At 37.9% G+C, this 17,912-nt stretch overlaps 4 protein-coding genes across 12 annotated transcripts in view; 1 reads left to right on the plus strand and 3 right to left on the minus strand.

The window, feature by feature from the left end:
* The window catches only part of LOC119501292 (septin-9-like), a 130,891-nt gene that overhangs the window by 60,149 nt on the left and 52,830 nt on the right, over positions 1-17,912 (plus strand). The window lies entirely within an intron of this gene.
* On the minus strand, positions 33-4,353 carry LOC119501297. Of its 2 annotated transcripts, none has more exons than XM_037791591.1 (2): positions 4,317-4,353; positions 33-1,069 (listed from the first exon to the last, which is right to left on the minus strand). In XM_037791591.1, exon 2 carries the CDS (start codon positions 1,066-1,068, stop codon positions 124-126), a length of 945 nt encoding a protein of 314 aa, XP_037647519.1. In that variant the 5' UTR covers position 1,069; positions 4,317-4,353; the 3' UTR covers positions 33-123. The 2 variants fall into 2 exon arrangements, with proteins under 2 accessions (XP_037647519.1, XP_037647518.1); XM_037791590.1 differs by lacking the exon at positions 4,317-4,353 and adding an exon at positions 1,631-1,781.
* LOC119501298 lies at positions 2,307-4,310 on the minus strand. The gene is made up of 2 exons (XM_037791592.1): positions 4,147-4,310; positions 2,307-3,752 (listed from the first exon to the last, which is right to left on the minus strand). Exons 1-2 carry the CDS (start codon positions 4,251-4,253, stop codon positions 2,939-2,941), a joined length of 921 nt encoding a protein of 306 aa, XP_037647520.1. The 5' UTR covers positions 4,254-4,310; the 3' UTR covers positions 2,307-2,938.
* On the minus strand, positions 4,851-17,482 carry LOC119501293. Of its 3 annotated transcripts, none has more exons than XM_037791579.1 (3): positions 17,391-17,482; positions 15,982-16,868; positions 4,851-5,513 (listed from the first exon to the last, which is right to left on the minus strand). In XM_037791579.1, exons 2-3 carry the CDS (start codon positions 16,865-16,867, stop codon positions 5,374-5,376), a joined length of 1,026 nt encoding a protein of 341 aa, XP_037647507.1. In that variant the 5' UTR covers position 16,868; positions 17,391-17,482; the 3' UTR covers positions 4,851-5,373. The 3 variants fall into 3 exon arrangements, with proteins under 3 accessions (XP_037647507.1, XP_037647504.1, XP_037647505.1); XM_037791576.1 differs by lacking the exons at positions 15,982-16,868; positions 17,391-17,482 and adding exons at positions 7,043-7,517; positions 11,143-11,321 and having other exon boundaries at positions 4,851-6,517; XM_037791577.1 differs by lacking the exons at positions 15,982-16,868; positions 17,391-17,482 and adding an exon at positions 13,210-13,434 and having other exon boundaries at positions 4,851-6,517.

The following is a 17,912-nucleotide window of genomic DNA, read 5'->3' on the forward strand; positions in this document are numbered from 1 at the left end:
TGAGGAAAAAAAAAAAAGAATAAGGTTTTTTCCCCAATTCTCAAAAATGAGTGATTTGCACTCTTCCCACTTTGTACTGCAATGGCTGTACAGCAATTTCCCTCGGGATAAGTTTTATCATCTCTAATACAAAGAATAAATAGTAGAGTACAATAAAATGAAACAACATATGGCAATACAGCAGCAACAACGACAGAACCACCCCTTGACGTTGTTCTGAGGTACTGAGGTGTTGTTCTGCTGGGTTTTGTGGTCCTTGAAATCCACTGCAACATGACCTTGGTTAAGAGAATGTCTAGGAACATTGCTCTCTCTCTCCGAAGCATCATCATCCAAATGATTTTGTCTGTTTCGTTGGTTAGAAGAGTAGTTTTTCTGGATCACAATAAACAACAGCAGTCCAAGGCAAGCAAGGTCACGCCATGTGTTTCTGATGTGCCTTAACTGTAAATCATCAGCGTTACTTCCATAGAGGTTTCTGAGATACCTTAGTTGCTGTTGGTTTTGTCCCACAGAAAACTCTCTGATCTCTCTCAGGAGGTTAGTAGTGATCCTGTAGGTCTGATCTGGATCATATTCCTCCTGACGTCCAATATGCTGTGTGATATAAACTTGGTCTATCCTCTGCAAATCTCGCCATCTTGTGTTCTGCCCCCTGATACGAATTATGATCCTGTCACTGTTTGTTCCCTCATACTCCCTTCGGGGACGGACAACATAAAGAGGAAGTGGCATGGACGTTTCTTGATAGAGATTGCCAATAGTGTAGTACCGGTATTCATTTCCCCATGGCAGTGGGTCCAACAGCTCCTCAGAGTTGTGATACTGATGTGAGCCATAATCTCCACTGTTTGAGTCAAAGGTCAGCCATATGATGTTATTGTCGTCGATCTCAACTGTGTTGGCAAACCAGTGGAGCAGCAGTAGACTGTGTTTAGGCACAGATTGGCCGAAGTTGATTTTCTTCAAAGCATTGATTGAATGGAGCCTTTGTACAGCCGACACAGAGTTCAGCACAAAGAGCAGAGCTACACAGCAACTGGTGACTCTTCCTGACATCTTCATCATCCTGTATAGATAATTAAAAAGTTATTTCTCCCATTATTCATCCACACTGTACATTCTCAATCTATACATGTATTTGTAACTAGGTATTCATCCAATTATTTTCATGATTCGATGAATCTCTTTTATAAAATCTTTTATTTTGTTGAATAGCTCTTTCTAACATGTAACGGAAAGGATGACAATTTTTCAAATCTGTCTTAAAACAATAGTCAGGAGGCCATATGAACATTGGAGTCAGGCCAGTATTAGGAAGGAATACACAGTCTTCGTTCTATGCAAAAATACATTTGTAAGTTTATCTGAAGTTAATATGAGGCTTCAGCAGCCTGAGTTAATTAAATCAAGTGAGTATCTTCCAGAGTTAAAGTCTTTTTAGTACAAAATTCCCCCTTTGTGCTTCAATAGACAGCGTTTCCTTGTTTAGTTGCAGTGGAGGGATAATAACACAGAGGAGAGATCACTCACAAAGAAGACTTGAGTTAACTGCTTCACCAATCATGTTGAATAATGCCACGGTAAATACTAAAAACAAAACTAGTGATCAGAAAATAATAGAGCTCACCTGATTTAGTCTGCTGCCGTTAGTCTGCTGCTGTTGAATATCTGATCCCTGTGTTTGTGTGAGAGCATGTGCAGCTGCTTTTAGGTTTCTTTTTCCCTGTAAATGAAACTGGCAAAACAAGCGTTGCTAGTGGTTACAGGATGATGCACTGTTTTTAAAAAAAAAACATGTTTTTCTTTCCTAAGATATTTCCCCTTACATTGCCAATAGAAAGAAAAGGGGTATCCCTTTTAGTTTTGAAATACCGTGATATAATACCGTCACATGTTTTTTGTTTCTTTCTCTCTTTTTTTTAAGTTGATACTGATTTATCCAATATTTTTTCCCATCCATAAAAGGTGATATTTTCATCCTTTGTAAAGAGTTTTAATACAATTTCTGGTGCAAAATAGTTGACATTTTTAAGACCCCCTTTTTCAGACATTTAAGATTATTACTACATCACAAAATGTCAGTTGGCATAATATAAGCAGTAAAAAACAATGTTGGACCAACACTAATTTGTTCTTCAAAATGGATACCACCAGATATCAATAGTATGCTGAGCTCTATCTGCTCCTCTCCTGTGATTGTCTGTAGAAGGAGGAATAGTTAAAGTTGTCTTCATGATTTTGCACATCTAACTTGTGTTCATCCAATTTCCTTGAACTTAAAATAGAAACACTGACATCAGTCAGACTTATAAATTCATGTTTATTAAACACAATTTCCAAAACAACAGAAAGAATAAAAAAAACATAAATGAAATACACTCCGGTTTTTTAAGCTAGTTTCATTCATTTATCTGTTTTATTTATCCATCAGTGCAATTTACATTCTCTTCATCTCCATCAGACACAGGATGAATTATCAGTCAATAAAATAGATTTTGCTCAGTTATATTTATAATGAAGGCGAATTCCTGCTGTTATAAATAAACTGCAATTAAGTAAATAGAGCTATAAATGTCCAAATATACTGAAGACTCTCTGCCCTTCATAGCACACGGTTTGAGATGGGTGATTTAAAGAACTTGGCCTTTTATCACAAGCATGTCATACCGAGCCTATATCTCAATCTTAACTGAGGACCATTTACAAAAAAGATAATATAGTACACAATAAGATTAAACATGTGGAGGCAAAGCAAAGCATAAAACAGAACAACCCTGGCTGTTGTTTAAAGGTACTGAGGTGTTGTAAGTATCTGATTTATTTGTTCCCAGTCAACTTATTAGTCCTGCTGGCTTCATGGTTCTAATCGTCCTTGAAAAGCACAATCACACCTTGGTTTAGACAACATCCATTACTCTCCCTCATTTTTTGACATTTACTTCCCCAATCTATTAAAAAATGCAAGTAAACCTAATATCACAAGTACAAAAAGAATGCAGATTATCAAACGATAAAAATCATCATCTTCTCTGTTTACTCGTATGCATTGTTGTTGAACGGTGTACTTTTCCTGGATCACAATAAACAACAGCAGTCCAAGGCAAGCAAGGTCACCCCATGTGTTTCTGATGCGGAACTCATCAGCGTTACTTCCATAGAGGTTTCTGAGATACCTTAGTGGCTGTTGGTTTTCTCCTACAGAAAACTCTCTGATCTCTCTCAGGAGGTTAGTAGTGATCCTGTAGGTATGATCTGGATCATATTCCCCCAGATGTTCAATATGCTGTGTGATATAAACTTGGTCTATCCTCTGCCATCTTGTGTTTTGTCCCCTGATACGAATTATGATCCTGTCACTGTTTGTTCCCACATACTCCCTTCGGGGACGGACAACATAAGGAGGAAATGGCATGGACGTTTCTTGATAGAGATTGCCAACAGTGTAGTATCGGTATTCATTTCCCCACGGAAGTGGTTCCAACAGCTCCTCGAAGTTGTGATACTGATGGGAACCATAATCTCCACTGTTTGGGTCAAAGGTCAGCCATATGATGTTATTGTCGTCGATTTCAACTGTGTTGGCAAACCAGTGGAGCAGCAGTAGACTGTGCTTGGGCACAGATTGGCCGAAGTATATTTGCTTCAAGTTGCTGATTGAATTGAGATTAATCTGTACAGCCGACACAGAGTTCAGCACAAAGAACAGAGCTACACAGCAACTGGTGACTCTTCCTGACATCTTCATCATCCTGTATAGATAATTAAACAGTTATTTCACCCATTATTCATCCACACTGTACATTCTCAATCTATACATGTATTTGTAACTAGATATTCATCCAATTATTTTCATGATTCGATGAATCTCTTTTAGAAATATCTTTTATTTTGTTGAATAGCTCATTCTAACATGTGACGGAAAGGATGACAATTTTTCAAATCTGTCTTAAAACAATAGTCAGGAGACCATATGAACATTGGAGTCAGGCCAGTACTTGGAAGGAATACACAGTCTTCGTTCTATGCAAAACATTTTTTGTAAGTTTATCTGAAGTTAATATGAGGCTTCAGCAGCCTGAGTTAATCAAATCAAGTGAGTATCTTCCGGAGTTACAGTCTTTTTATTACAAAATTCCCTCTTACTGTTTCAATAGACAGCATTTCCTTGTTGAGTTGCGGTGGAGGGATAATAACACAGAGAGGAGAGATCGCTCACAAAGAAGACTTGAGTTAACTGCTTCACCAATCATGTTGAATAATGCCACGGTAAATACTAAAAACAAAACTAGTGATCAGAAAATAATAGAGCTCACCTGATTTAGTCTGCTGCCGTTAGTCTGCTGCTGTTGAATATCTGATCCCAGTGTTTGTGTGAGAGCATTTGCAGCTGCTTTTAGGTTTCTTTTTCCCTGTAAATGAAGCTGGAAAAACAAGTGTTGCTAGTGGTTACAGGATGATGCAGAATACAGCTGTTTTGGATTTGGATCTTCTGTATTCAAAAAAATAAAAATAGTACTCCCTTTCAGTGTTGTGTTGGGGTTTGCCAGTTACGTGCCTCTAGAAATCCAAAAAGCTGATTATTTTTATTTACAGTTATTAGAGGAATGATTCTGTAAAGTCAGTCAGTGTGTCCTTTTGACTGCAGGTTGAGAAACTATGAGACTTATAATAGTGCCTGGCTTATTATTAGCCAGTAGTCACTTATCACAGATCAATTTCAAGTACAGTACATGCATGTCTTATAGGTTGCATTTGTATGTATGTTTCATTCCTTTTCTTTATTCAAGCCAATAACACAACTGAAAGAATACAAAACCATAAATGAAATACACTCTGTTTTTTTAAGCTAATTTCATTCATTTGTCTGTTTTATTTATCCATCAGTGCAATTTACATTCTCTTCATCTCCATCAGACACAGGATGAATTATCAGTCAATAAAATACATTTTGCTCAGTTATTTTTATAATGAAGGAGAATTCCTGCTGTTATTAACAAAGTACAATTTAATAAATAGAGCTATAGAGGTCCAAACTCCTCACAACTTACTCATGGGACGTAAGGGGACATAAAGTACAATATCATGGACATAATCATGAACATTCTGCATTAGCCATGTACTCTTAGACTACCTACACTTCACATTTGATATTCTACATACATGTCTATATGCAACCCAACCTAGACTGATTACTACCATTAACCTGCTTATATTTTATGATCCATACTGTTAACTTGATTTTGGTATTGTATATATTTTGGATTTGTACTTTATTGTTATTGCTATCTTAGACTTTAATATTTGTACTCTTCCCACTTTGTATTGCATCAACTGCACAGCAGTTTCCCTCGGGATAAATACAGTTTTATCTCATGTTAACTGGTCTTTATACAAATAAAATAATATAACACACAATGCAATTAACAATATCGAGGAAAAGCAACAAATCCACCAAATACAACAAAATGACTCCTGGTCGTTGTTCAGAGGCACTGAGGCATTGTTACGGCCTGATTGTCTGTTCCCAGTCCTCCTGCTGGGTTCGTGGTCCTCATCGTCGTTTATATCCACTACAACATAACCTTGGTTTCGAAAAGATCTAGGAAGATTGCTCTCTCTCCTCGAAGCATCATTAGCCCAATGAGTTCTTCTGTTTTCTGGTCTGTTGTTTTGTGATCTTTTGTTTTGTGGTCTGTTTTGTGGTGTATAGTTGTTTTGTGGTTGGGTTTGTGGTGTGTAGTTGTTTTGTGGTTGGGTTTGTGGTGTGTAGTTGTTTTGTGGTCTGTTTTGTTGGCTAGAGGAGTACTTTTCCTGGATCACAATAAACAACAGCAGTCCAAGGCAAGCAAGGTTACCCCATGTGTTTCTGATGTTGAACTCATCAGCGTTACTTCCAAAGCGGTTTCTGAGTTGCAACAGTTGCTGTTGGTTTTGTCCCACAGAAAACTCTCTGATCTGTCTCAGGAGGTTAGTAGTGATCCTGTAGGTATGATCTGGATCATAAGGTGTCCCCTGATTTTCGGAAGTGTCATAATGTTGTGTGATATAAACTTGGTCTATCCTCGGCAAAGCTTGCCCCCCAGTGTTTTGTTCTCCAACACGAATTATGATCCTGTCCCTGTTTGTTCCCTCATACTCCCTTTGGGGAAGGACAACATAAGGAGGAAGTTGCATGGACGTTTCTTGATGTAGATTGCCAATAGTGTAGTATCGGTATCCACTTCCCCGATGCAGTGGGACCAACAGCCCCTCAGAGTTGTGATAATAATGTGAGCCATAATCTCCACTGTTTGGGTCAAAGGTCAGCCGTATGATATTGTTATTGTCATCGATGTCAACTGTGTTGGCAAACCAGTGGAGCAGCAGTAGACTGTGCTTGGGCACAGATTGGCCAAAGTTGATTTTCTTCAAGTCGTTGATTGAATCGAGCTTTTTCTGTACAGCCGACACAGAGTTCAGCACAAAGAGCAGAGCTACACAGCAACTGGTGACTCTTCCTGACATCTTCATCATCCTGTATTAATAATTAAAAAGTTATTTCTCCCATTATTCATCCACACTGTACATTTTCAATCCATACTTATATTTGTAACAAGAGATGGATCTAATGATTTTTTAATGATTTGATTATACAGGTGGCCATATGAACAATGAAACAGGTTTTATTTGTTTTTATTGTTCCTGCTGTTCATACTGAGCTGTAAGAGTTTATTAGCCAGTATTAGGAAGGAATCCACAGTCCCCATTCTGTGTAAAAATGTATTTGTAAGTTTATCTGAAGTTAATATGAGCCTTCAGCAGCCTGAGTTAATCAAATCAAGTGAGTATCTTCCAGAGTTACAGTCTTTTTTAGTGCAAAATTTCCTGTTCCTGTTTCAATAGACAGCACTTCCTTGTTGAGTTGCGCTGGAGGGATAATAACACAGAGAGGAGGGATCACTCTCAAAGGAGACTTGTTAAATGCTTCACTAATCATGTGGAATAGTGCCACGGTAAATACTAAAAACAAAACTAGTGATCAGAAAATGATAGAGCTCACCTGCATTAGTCTGCAGCGGTTAGTCTGCTGCCGTCGGGTATCTGATCTCTGTGTTTGTGTGAGCGCATGCGCAGCTCCTTTTTAGGTTTCTGTTTAGTTGTAAATGAAACTAGTAAAACAAGCGCTGCTCAAGAAGTTTTGCAACTCAGCTGTTTGAGTGAAGCTTCCTTCTGTATTCAAGAAAATAAAAGCAGTACTCACTTTCAGTGTTTTATTGGGGTTTACCAGTCATGTGCCTTTAGAAATGCATAAAGCTGATTATTTTTATTTATACTTTTTAGAGGAATGATTCTGTAAAGAGAGAAGTCATTCTCATAATATCATAGAAAATAATCATGAACATTCTGCATTAGCCATGTACTCTTAGACTACCTACACTTCTCATTTGATATTCTACATACATGTCTATATGCAATCCCACCTAGACTGATTGCTACCATTAACCTGATAATATTTTATGATCCATACTGTTAACCTGATTTGGTATTGTATGTAATTTGGATTTGTACTTTTTTGCTATTGTTATCTTAGACTTTAATATTTACACTCTTTGTATTTTCACTCTTCCCACTTTGTATTGCAATTTGTGCACAGCAGTTTCCCTCGGGATAAAGTTTCATCTCATCTTATGTTCTCTTCATACAAAAAAAATTAAAAGTATTATAGTAACCAATGCAATTACACATATGGAGGCAATGCAACAAATACAACGGAACGACCCCTGGATGTTGTTCAGAAGCACTGAGGTGTAGTAACGGCCCAAGTCTCTGTTCTCAGTCCTGCTGGCTTCGTGGTCCTCGTCGTCGTTGATATCCACTACAACATCACCTTGGTTTCGAAAATATTCAGGAATATAGCTCTCTCTCTCCGAAACATTAGTAGCCCAATGAGTTCTTCTGTTTTCCGGTCTGTAGTTTTGTGGTGTGTAGTTGTTTTGTGGTCTGTTGTTTTGTTGGCTAGAGGAGTACTTTTCCTGGATCACAATAAACAACAGCAGTCCAAGGCAAGCAAGGTCACCCCATGTGTTTCTGATGTGAAACTCATCAGCGCTACTTGCATAGCGGTTTCTGAGTTGCAACAGTTGCTGTTGGTTTTGTCCCACAGAAAACTCTCTGATCTGTCTCAAGAGGTTAACAGTGATCCTGTAGGTATGATCTGGATCATAAGGTGTCCCCTGATTTTCGGAAGTATCATAATGTTGTGTGATATAAACTTGGTCTATCCTCGGCAAAGCTTGCCCCCCTGTGTTTTGTTCTCTGACACGAATTATGATCCTGTCCCTGTTTCTTCCCACATACTCTCTTGGGGGAAGGACAACATAAAGAGGAAGTGGCATGGACGTTTCTTGATGTAGATTGCCAATAGTGTAGTATCGGTATCCACTTCCTCGATGCAGTGGGTCCAACAGATCCTCGAAGTTGCCATAATAATGTGAGCCATAATCTCCACTGTTTGGGTCAAAGGTCAGCCTTATGATATTGTTATTGTCGATGTCAACTGTGTTGGCAAACCAGTGGAGCAGCAGTAGACTGTGCTTGGGCACAGATTGGCCAAAGTTGATTTGCTTCAAGTCGTTGATTGAATTAAACTTTTTCTGTACAGCCGACACAGAGTTCAGCACAAAGAACAGAGCTACACAGCAAATGGTGACTCTTCCTGACATCTTCATCATCCTGTATAGATAATTAAAAAGTTATTTCTCCCATTATTCATCCACACTGTACATTCTCAGTCCATACTTATATTTGTAACAAGAGACGCATCTAATGATTGTTTTAATGATTTGATTATACAGGTGGCCATATGAACAATGAAACAGGTTTTGTTTGTTGTTATTGTTCCTGCTGTTAATACTAAGCAGTAAGAGTTTATTAGCCATTATTAGGAAGGAATCCACAGTCCTCATTCTTTGTTAAGATGTATTTGTAAGTTTATCTGAATTTAATATGAGCCTTCAGCAGCCTGAGTTAATCAAATCAAGTGATTATCCTCCACACTTTTTACTTTTTAGTACGAAATTCCCTCTTCCTGTTTCAATAGACAGCGTTTCCTTGTTGAGTTGCGGTGGAGGGATAATAACAGAGAGGCGAGATCACTCACAAAGAAGACTTGTTAAATGCTTCACCAATCATGTGGAATAGTGCCACGGTAAATACTAAAAACAAAACTAGTGATCAGAAAATAATAGAGCTCACCTGCATTAGTCTGCAGCAGTACTCCGTTTCATTCTGTAAAGTCAGTCATCTGGGAATTTTATGAGCAGGTTTACAATGGAAACTAGCCTGTGCAGGTCCAAGTTTGACAGTGAGCGTGTCCTTTGGACTGCAGGTTGAGAAAACAGGAGATTTATAATAGTGCCTGGTTTATTATTAGCCAGTATTCACTTATCACTGATCAGTTTCAAGTACAGTACATGCATGTTTTATAGGTTGCATTTTTACTCCTTTTCTGTAATTTACATTGAAGTTCACTGTTCAGTATACACTCTGATCTTATATTAACCATGACTGTCTTCTTAAATAGTAAAGTATCTTTCCCCCGTACATATCTGTGTCACAACTCTTGATCACCGAATTTGAGGGATCGTTGCCTGAGAGTCAAATAATGGCAGGAATATTATTTTCCGATTTTTGTTTTTTTGTTCTCTTTAATGCCGATACCTTAATGCTGATATCGGCCTCAAAAATGTGACGAATTTGGCATGTTGCCATTATTGGACAGTAAACGGTAGAGAGTGTCTGAAGTTATGGGTTGAGAGACGAGGATGACCTGCAACAAAACATCCCCAGCTGAATTAGAACCAACGATGTGGTGGTTTTAGACCACGAGGTCACCAGGACGTCCCGTTTTTTGTTTCTTTCTCTTTTTTTAAGTTAATACTGATTCATCCAATACTTTTTCCCATCCATAAAGGGTGATATTTTCATTCTTTTAAAAAGTTTTAATACAAATTCTGGTGCAAAATAGTTGAAACTTTTTAAGACCCCCTTTTCAAGACATTTAAAATTATTACTACATCACAAAATGCCAGTTGGCATAATATAAGCGGTAAAAAACAATGTTGGAGCAACACTAATTTGTTCTTCAAAACCAGATATCAATAGTATGCTGAGCTCTATCTGCTCCTCTCCTGTGATTGTCTGTAGAAGGAGGAATAGTTAAAGTTGTCTTCATGATTTTGCACATCTAACTTGTGTTCATCCAGTTTCCTTGAACTTAAAATAGAAACACTGACATCAGTCTGAATGAAAAAATATACTTTAATAAACACAATTTCCAACACAACAGAAAGAATACAAAACCATACAAAATACACTCCTGTTTTTAAAGCTAAAATATTATCAATGAAGGCTGTCCGTAACAGACCACAGAGACTTTCACTTATCAGTTTCATTTATCCATCAGAGCAATTTACATCGTCTTCATCTCTATCAGACACAGGATGAATCAGCAGTGAGTCATTACTAGTAGATTATACATGCTGGAGCATGACATTGTTGCCTGAATGAAGCCTGAAGCTTTATGACCATGCCAGAGCAGTGCATTTTAATATACAATAAAAAACATTTTGCTCAGTTCAAATATATTTGTAACAAAGAAGAATTCCTGCTGTTATTAACAAACTATAATTTAGTAAATAGAGCTATAAAGGTCCAAATGTCCTGAAGACTCTCTGCCTTTCATAGCACACGGTTTAAGATGGGTAATTTAAGGAATTTGGCCTTTAATCACAAGTTTATATCTCAATCTTAACTGAACACCACCTTTCTCTCTCTCTCTCTCTCTTTCTCTCTCTCTCTCTCTCTCTCTCTCTCTCTCTCTCTCTCTCTCTCTCTGTTTCCCCTCCTTCTTTTTTCTCTGGATTAATGTCTTCCGTGGACTCCATCATTGCAACTCAACTCCTCACAACTTACTCATGGGACATAAGGGGACATAAACTACAATATCATGGACATAATCATAAACATTCCGTATTAGCCATGTACTCTTAGACTACCTACACTTCATATGTGATATTCTACATACATGTCTATATCCAACCCCACCTAGACTGATTACTACCATTAACTTGCTTATATGTTATGATCCATAATGTTAACCTGATTTTGGTATTGTATATATTTTGGATTTGTACATTATTACCTCTGCCAGGACCGAAGGCCTAGGAAGGCGGTTATGTTTTCACCGGTGTTGGTTTGTTGGTTAGTTTGTTTGTCTTAGCAGGATTACTCCAAAAGTTCGTGATGGATTTGACTGACATTTTTTGGAGAGGTGGGATGTGGCACAATGAACAATCAATTAGATTTTGGTGGCGATCCGGCGATCTGGATTCAGAATTTTTTTAAGGATTCTAATCAGCCAGAACATTAAGAACTCTGGGTATAACACATGCGCAGTGTTACTGATGACGCGTTGATGATCAGCTGATCTCAACATGAACAAAAATACACGTGGATGATGGCGCAAGCTGAACGGAGAGGGGGGGAAATCGTACTCGGGCACCTTGGTGGAGGTCTGCGCTCTCCAAGTGCCATTCTAGTTGTTATTGTTATCTTAGACTTTAATATTTGCACTTTTTATATTTGCACTCTTCCCACTTTGTATTGCAACTACTGCACAGCAGTTTCCCTCGGGATAAATACAGTTTTATCTCATGTTAACTGGTCTTTATACAAATAAATTAATATAACACACAATGCAATTAAAAATATTGTGGCAATGGGACAAATATAACAAAATGGCTCCTGTTCGATGTTCAGAAGCACTGAGGTGTTGTAACTGCCTGATTCTCGGTTCCCAGTCCTCCTGCTGGTGTCGTGGTCCTCATCGTCGTTGATATCCACTGCAACATAACCTTGGTTTCGAGAATATCTAGGAACATTGCTCTCGCTCTCCGAATCATCATCGTCCGAATGAGTTCTTCTGTTTTGTCTGTTGTTTCGTTGGCTAGTGGAGTACTTTTCCTGGATCACAATAAACAACAGCAGTCCAAGGCAAGCAAGGTTACCCCATGTGTTTCTGATGCGGAACTCATCAGCGTTACTTCCAAAGCGGTTTCTGAGTTGCAACAGTTGCTGTTGGTTTTGTCCCACAGAAAACTCTCTGATCTGTCTCAAGAGGTTAGTAGTGATCCTGTAGGTCTGATCTGGATTGTATTCCCGCTGATGTTCAGTATGCTGTGTGATATACACTTGGTCTATCCTCTGCAAAGCTCGCCATCCTGTGTTTTGTTCCCTGATACGAATTATGATCCTGTCACTGTTTGTTCCCACATACTCCCTTTGGGGACAGACAACATAAGGAGGAAGTGGTATGGACGTTTCTTGATGGAGATTGCCAAAAGTGTAGTACCGGTATCCACTTCCTCGATGCAGTTGGTCCAACAGCCCCTCAGAGTTGTGATACTGATGTGAGCCATAATCTCCTCTGTTTGGGTCAAAGGCCAGCCTTATGACATCATGCTCGTCGATCTCAACTGTGTTGGCAAACCAGTGGAGCAGCAGTAGACTGTGCTTGGGCACAGATTGGCCGAAGTTGATTTTCTTCAAATCGTTGATTGAATTAAACTTTTTCTGTACAGCAAACACAGAGTTCAGCAAAAGGAGCAGAGCTACAGAGCAACTGGTGACTCTTCCTGACATCTTCATCATCCTGTATAGATAATTAAAAAGTTATTTCTCCAATTATTCATCCATACTGTACATTCTCAATCTATACTTATATTTGTAACAAGAGATGCATCTAATGATTTTTTTCATGATTTGATTATACAGGTGGCCACATGAACAATGAAACAGGTTTTGTTTGTTGTTGCTGTTCATACTGAGCTGTAAGAGTTTATTAGCCAGTATTAGGAAGGAATCCACAGTCCTCATTCTGTGCAAAAATGTATTTGTAAGTTTATCTGAAGTTAATATGAGCCTTCAGCAGCATGAGTTAATCAAATCAAGTGAGTATCTTCCACACTTTGTACTTTTTAGTACGAAATTCCCTCTTCCTGTTTCAATAGACAGCGTTTCCTTGTTGAGTTGCGGTGGAGGGATAATAACAGAGAGGAGAGATCACTCGCAAAGAAGACTTGAGTTAAATGCTTAACTAATCATGTTGAATAGTGCCACGATAAATACTAAAAACAAAACTAGTGATCCGAAAATAATAGAGCTCACCTGATTTAGTCTGCTGCCGTTAGTCTGCTGCCGTCAGGTATCTGATCTTTGTATTTATGTGAGAGCATACTGCAGCTCCTTCTAGGTTACCGTTTCCCTGTAAATGAAACTGGTAAAACAAGTGTTGCTGGTGGTTAGAGGAAGTTTGATTATTCAGCTGTTTGGATGAAGCTTCTTTCTGTATTCAAGAAAGAAAAGCAGTATTCCCTTTCAGTGTTTTGTTGGGGTTAACCAGTTACATGCCTGTTAATTTTGTTTTTATTAATTTATCAATTTTTAAATTGTATGTATTTATTAATGCATGTTTTTCCTTTAGCATTCCCCCACCCCCAAACTTATTAATTTTTGTATTCTTTTGTTTTATACATTTCTTTTATACATTTCTTTATGCATTTCTGCATCATCAAATGAGGGGGCTCAAGATCAATGTGTGTCATCATGGGCATCCAGACTGGAGTTGATAAGCAGACAGCATTAGCTAGCTAGCTAGCTAGCATATTGTTGATCTACGCATTCTGACCGCATGACTCACGTTGAGTGACAGCCCCCTCATTTGCATGATGATGCAGAAATGCATAAAGAAATGTAAAAAGAAAAGAATACAGAAATAAATAAGTTTGGGGAAATAAATAGGGGTGAAAATGCAAAGGGAAAACCATGCAGAAATAATTAAATTCTTAATGAATAAATACATTTCTAAATTAATTTCAAATAAATGCAAAAATATATAAATACATTTAAAAGCTTTAAAATTAAATGGAAGAGTAGATAGGGGAAGTAATACAAAGGTAAATAAATAAAGAAGCACATTAAAACAGAAATATCAATTTATGTCACATTTTATCAATTAATGAATGCATACATTTATTTTTAATATTTTTGGTACATTTAATGACATATTTATTTATCAAGTGATTAATTTTTTTATTTTTGTTTTTGGCAAATTCCGTCCTCCGTACTTTTCAAGACATTTAAGATTATTACCACATCACAAAATGCCAGTTCAACAGTTAGCAAAATATAAGCAGTAAAAAAAGATAATGTTGGAGCAACACTAATTTGTTCTTCAAAACCAGATATCAATAGTATGCTGAGCTCTATCTGCTCCTCTCCTGTGATTGTCTGTAGAAGGAGGAATAGTTAAAGTTGTCTTCATGATTTTGCACATCTAACTTGTGTTCATCCAGTTTCCTTGAACTTAAAATAAAAACACTGACATCAGTCTGACTGATAAATTCATGTTTAATTGACACAATTTCAAGCACAACAGAAAGAATACAAAACCATAAATTAAATACACTCCTGTTTCTTTGAGCTAATATATTATCAGTGAAGGCTGGTCTTAACAGACCACAGAGACTTTCACATATCAGTTTCATTTATCCATCAGAGCAATTTACATCGTCTTCATCTGGCAGGAGGTTAAGGTCCATCAGGACCAAAACCTCACGCCATAAAAACAGTTTTTTCCCCATGGCAGTGGGGCTCTCCAACAGCCCCTCTGCCCCCCTGTGACTCTCTCCCTCACACACACACACACACTATTGCCCTGCCGACACTGGCTCTCCCCCTCTTTCATACACTCTAAATACCACCCCCTACTGTATCTCTCTCTCTCCCTCTGATACCTGATTGTTTGCACTCCGGCAATATTTGCACTATCTGTTTATATCATGTTTATTTTTGTTTATAGCTTATTTTGTATATTGTATATTCTTAGAATTTAAATTTTTTTTATTCTATTTTATTCTAACATTTTTATCTATTCTTTGTTATTATACTGTTTGACTTGCACCAACATAACCAAAGCAAATTCCTGGTGTAAATCTCTTACACCTGGCAATAAACACAATTCTGATTCTCTATCAGACACAGGATGAATCAACAGTGAGTCATTACTAGTAGATTATACATGCTGGAGCATGACATTGTTGCCTGAATGAAGCCTGAAGCTTTATGATCATGCCAGAGCAGTACATTTTAATATACAATAAAAAACATTTTGCTCAGTTCAAATATATTTGTAACAAAGAAGAATTCCTGCTTTTATTAACAAACTATAATTTAGTAAATAGAGCTATAAAGGTCCAAATATCCTGAAGACTCTGCCCTTCATAGCACACGGTTTGAGATGGGTAATTTAAAGAATTTGGCCTTTAATCACAAGTTTATATCTCAATCTTAACTGAACATTACCTCTCTCTCTCTCTCTCTCTCTCTCTCTCTCTCTCTCTCTCTCTCTCTCTCCCTCTCCCCAACCCGCCCCCCCCCCCCCCCCCCCCTCTGGATTAATATTTCTCGTGGACTCCATCATTGCAACTCAACTCCTCACAACTTACTCATGGGACGTAAGGGGACATAAACTACAATATCATGGACATAATCATAAACATTCTGCATTAGCCATGTACTCTTAGACTACCTACACTTCATATGTGATATTCTACATAGATGTCTATATGCAACCCAACCTAGACTGATTACTACCATTAACTTGCTTATATTTTATGATCCATACTGTTAACCTGATTTTGGTATTGTATATATTTTGGATTTTCACTTTTTTGTTATTGCTATCTTAGACTTTAATATTTGCACTTTTCCCACCTTTATTGCAACTACTGCACAGCAGTTTCCTTTGGGATAAAGTTTTATCTCATTTTATGTACCATTTATACAAAAAAATAAAAAGTAATATAGCACCCAATGAAATTACACATATGGCGACAATGCAACAAATACAACAGCATGATACTGAGGTGTTTGTACGGCCTGATTGTCTGTTCCCAGTCCTCCTGTTGGTTTCGTGGTCCTCATCGTCATTCATATCCAATGCAACATAACCTTGGTTTCGAAAAGATCTAGGAACATTGCTCTCGCTCTCCGACTCATTATTATCCAAATGAGTTCTTCTGTTTTGTGGTCTGTTGTTTTGTTGGCTAGTGGAGGACTTTTCCTCGATCACAATAAACAACAGCAGTCCAAGGCAAGCAAGGTCACCCCATGTGTTTCTGATATGCAACTCATCAGCGCTACTTCCATAGCGGTTTCTGAGTTGCAACAGTTGCTGTTGGTTTTGTCCCAAATAAAACTCTCTGATCTGTCTCAAGAGGTTAACAGTGATCTTGTAGGTATGATCTGGATCATAACGTGTCCCCTGATTTTCGGAAGTGTCATAATGTTGTGTGATATAAACTTGGTATATCCTCGGCAAAGCTTGCCCCCCAGTGTTTTGTTCCCTGATACGAATTATGATCCTGTCCCTGTTTGTTCCCTCATACTCCCTTGGAGGACGGACAACATAAGGAGGAAGTGGCATGGACGTTTCTTGATGGAGATTGCCAACAGTGTAGTATCGGTATCCACTTCCCCGATGCAGTGGGTCCAACAGCTCCTCAAAGTTGCCATAATAATGTGAGCCATAATCTCCACTGTTTGGGTCAAATGTCAGCCTTATGATATTGTTATTGTCGTCGATGTCAACTGTGTTGGCAAACCAGTGGAGCAGCAGTAGAATGTGCGTGGGCACAGATTGGCCAAAGTTGATTTGCTTCAAGTCGTTGATTGAATCAAGATCTCTCTGTACAGCCGACACAGAGTTCAGCACAAAGAACAGAGCTACACAGCAACTGGTGACTCTTCCTGACATCTTCATCATCCTGTATAGATAATTAAAAAGTTATTGCTCCCATTATTCATCCATAATGTACATTCTCAATCCATACTTATATTTATAACAAGAGATGCATCTAACGATTATTTTCATGATTTGATTATACAGGTGGCCACATGAACAATGAAACAGGTTTTATTTGTTGTTATCATTCCTCCTGTTCATACTGAGCTGTAAGAGTCAGGCCAGTATTAGGAAGGAATCCACAGTCCTCATTCTGTGTTAAAATGTATTTGTAAGTTTATCTGAAGTTAATATGAGCCTTCATCAGCCTGAGTTAATCAAATCAAGTGAGTATCTTCCAGACTTAGTCTATGTAATACGAATTTCCCTCTTTATGTTTCAATAGACAGCGTTTCCTTGTGGAGTTGGGATGGAGGGATAATAACACAGAGAGGAGAGATCACTCACAAAGAAGACTTGAGTTAAATGCTTCACCAATCATGTTGAATAGTGCCACGGTAAATACTAAAAACAAAACTAGTGATCAGAAAATAATAGAGCTCACCTGATTTAGTCTGCTGCTGTTTGTCTGCTGCCGTCAGGTATCTGATCTCTGTGTTTATGTGAGAGCATACTGCAACTCCTTCTAAGTTACCGTTTCCTTGTTAATGAAACTGGTAAAACAAGTGTTGCTGGTGGTGAGAGGAAGTTTGATTATAATGCTGTTTGAATGAAGCTTCCTTCTGTATTCAAGAAAAGAAAAGCATTTTTGTATTCTTTTCATTATACATTTCTTTATGCATTTCTACATCATCAAATGAGGGGGCTCAAGATCAACATGTGTCATCATGGGCATCCAGACTGGAGTTGATAAGCAGACAGCATTTGCTAGCTAGCTAGCTAGCATATTGTTGATCTACGCATTCTGACTGCATGACTCACGTTGAGTGACAGCACCCTCATTTGCATGATGATGCAGAAATGCATAAAGAAATATAAAAAGAAAAGAAAATAGGGGTGAAAATGCAAAGGGAAAACCATGCAGAAATAAATAAATTCTTAATGAATAAATACATTTCTAAATTAA

This window comes from Sebastes umbrosus, chromosome 14 (genome assembly GCF_015220745.1).
Source record: "Sebastes umbrosus isolate fSebUmb1 chromosome 14, fSebUmb1.pri, whole genome shotgun sequence".
NCBI classification, from domain to species: domain Eukaryota; kingdom Metazoa; phylum Chordata; class Actinopteri; order Perciformes; family Sebastidae; genus Sebastes; species Sebastes umbrosus.

Excerpts from the sequence above, each read along its gene's own strand:
- LOC119501297 (XM_037791591.1), bottom strand. The coding sequence starts at position 1,068 with ATGATGAAGATGTCAGGAAGAGTCACCAGTTGCTGTGTAGCTCTGCTC.
- LOC119501298 (XM_037791592.1), bottom strand. The coding sequence starts at position 4,253 with ATGATTGGTGAAGCAGTTAACTCAAGTCTTCTTTGTGAGCGATCTCTC. Across the intron at positions 3,753-4,146 it reads AAATGCTGTCTATTGAAACA|GATGATGAAGATGTCAGGAA; the intron begins GTAAGAGGGAAT and ends TTATCTATACAG.
- LOC119501293 (XM_037791577.1), bottom strand. The coding sequence starts at position 6,516 with ATGATGAAGATGTCAGGAAGAGTCACCAGTTGCTGTGTAGCTCTGCTC.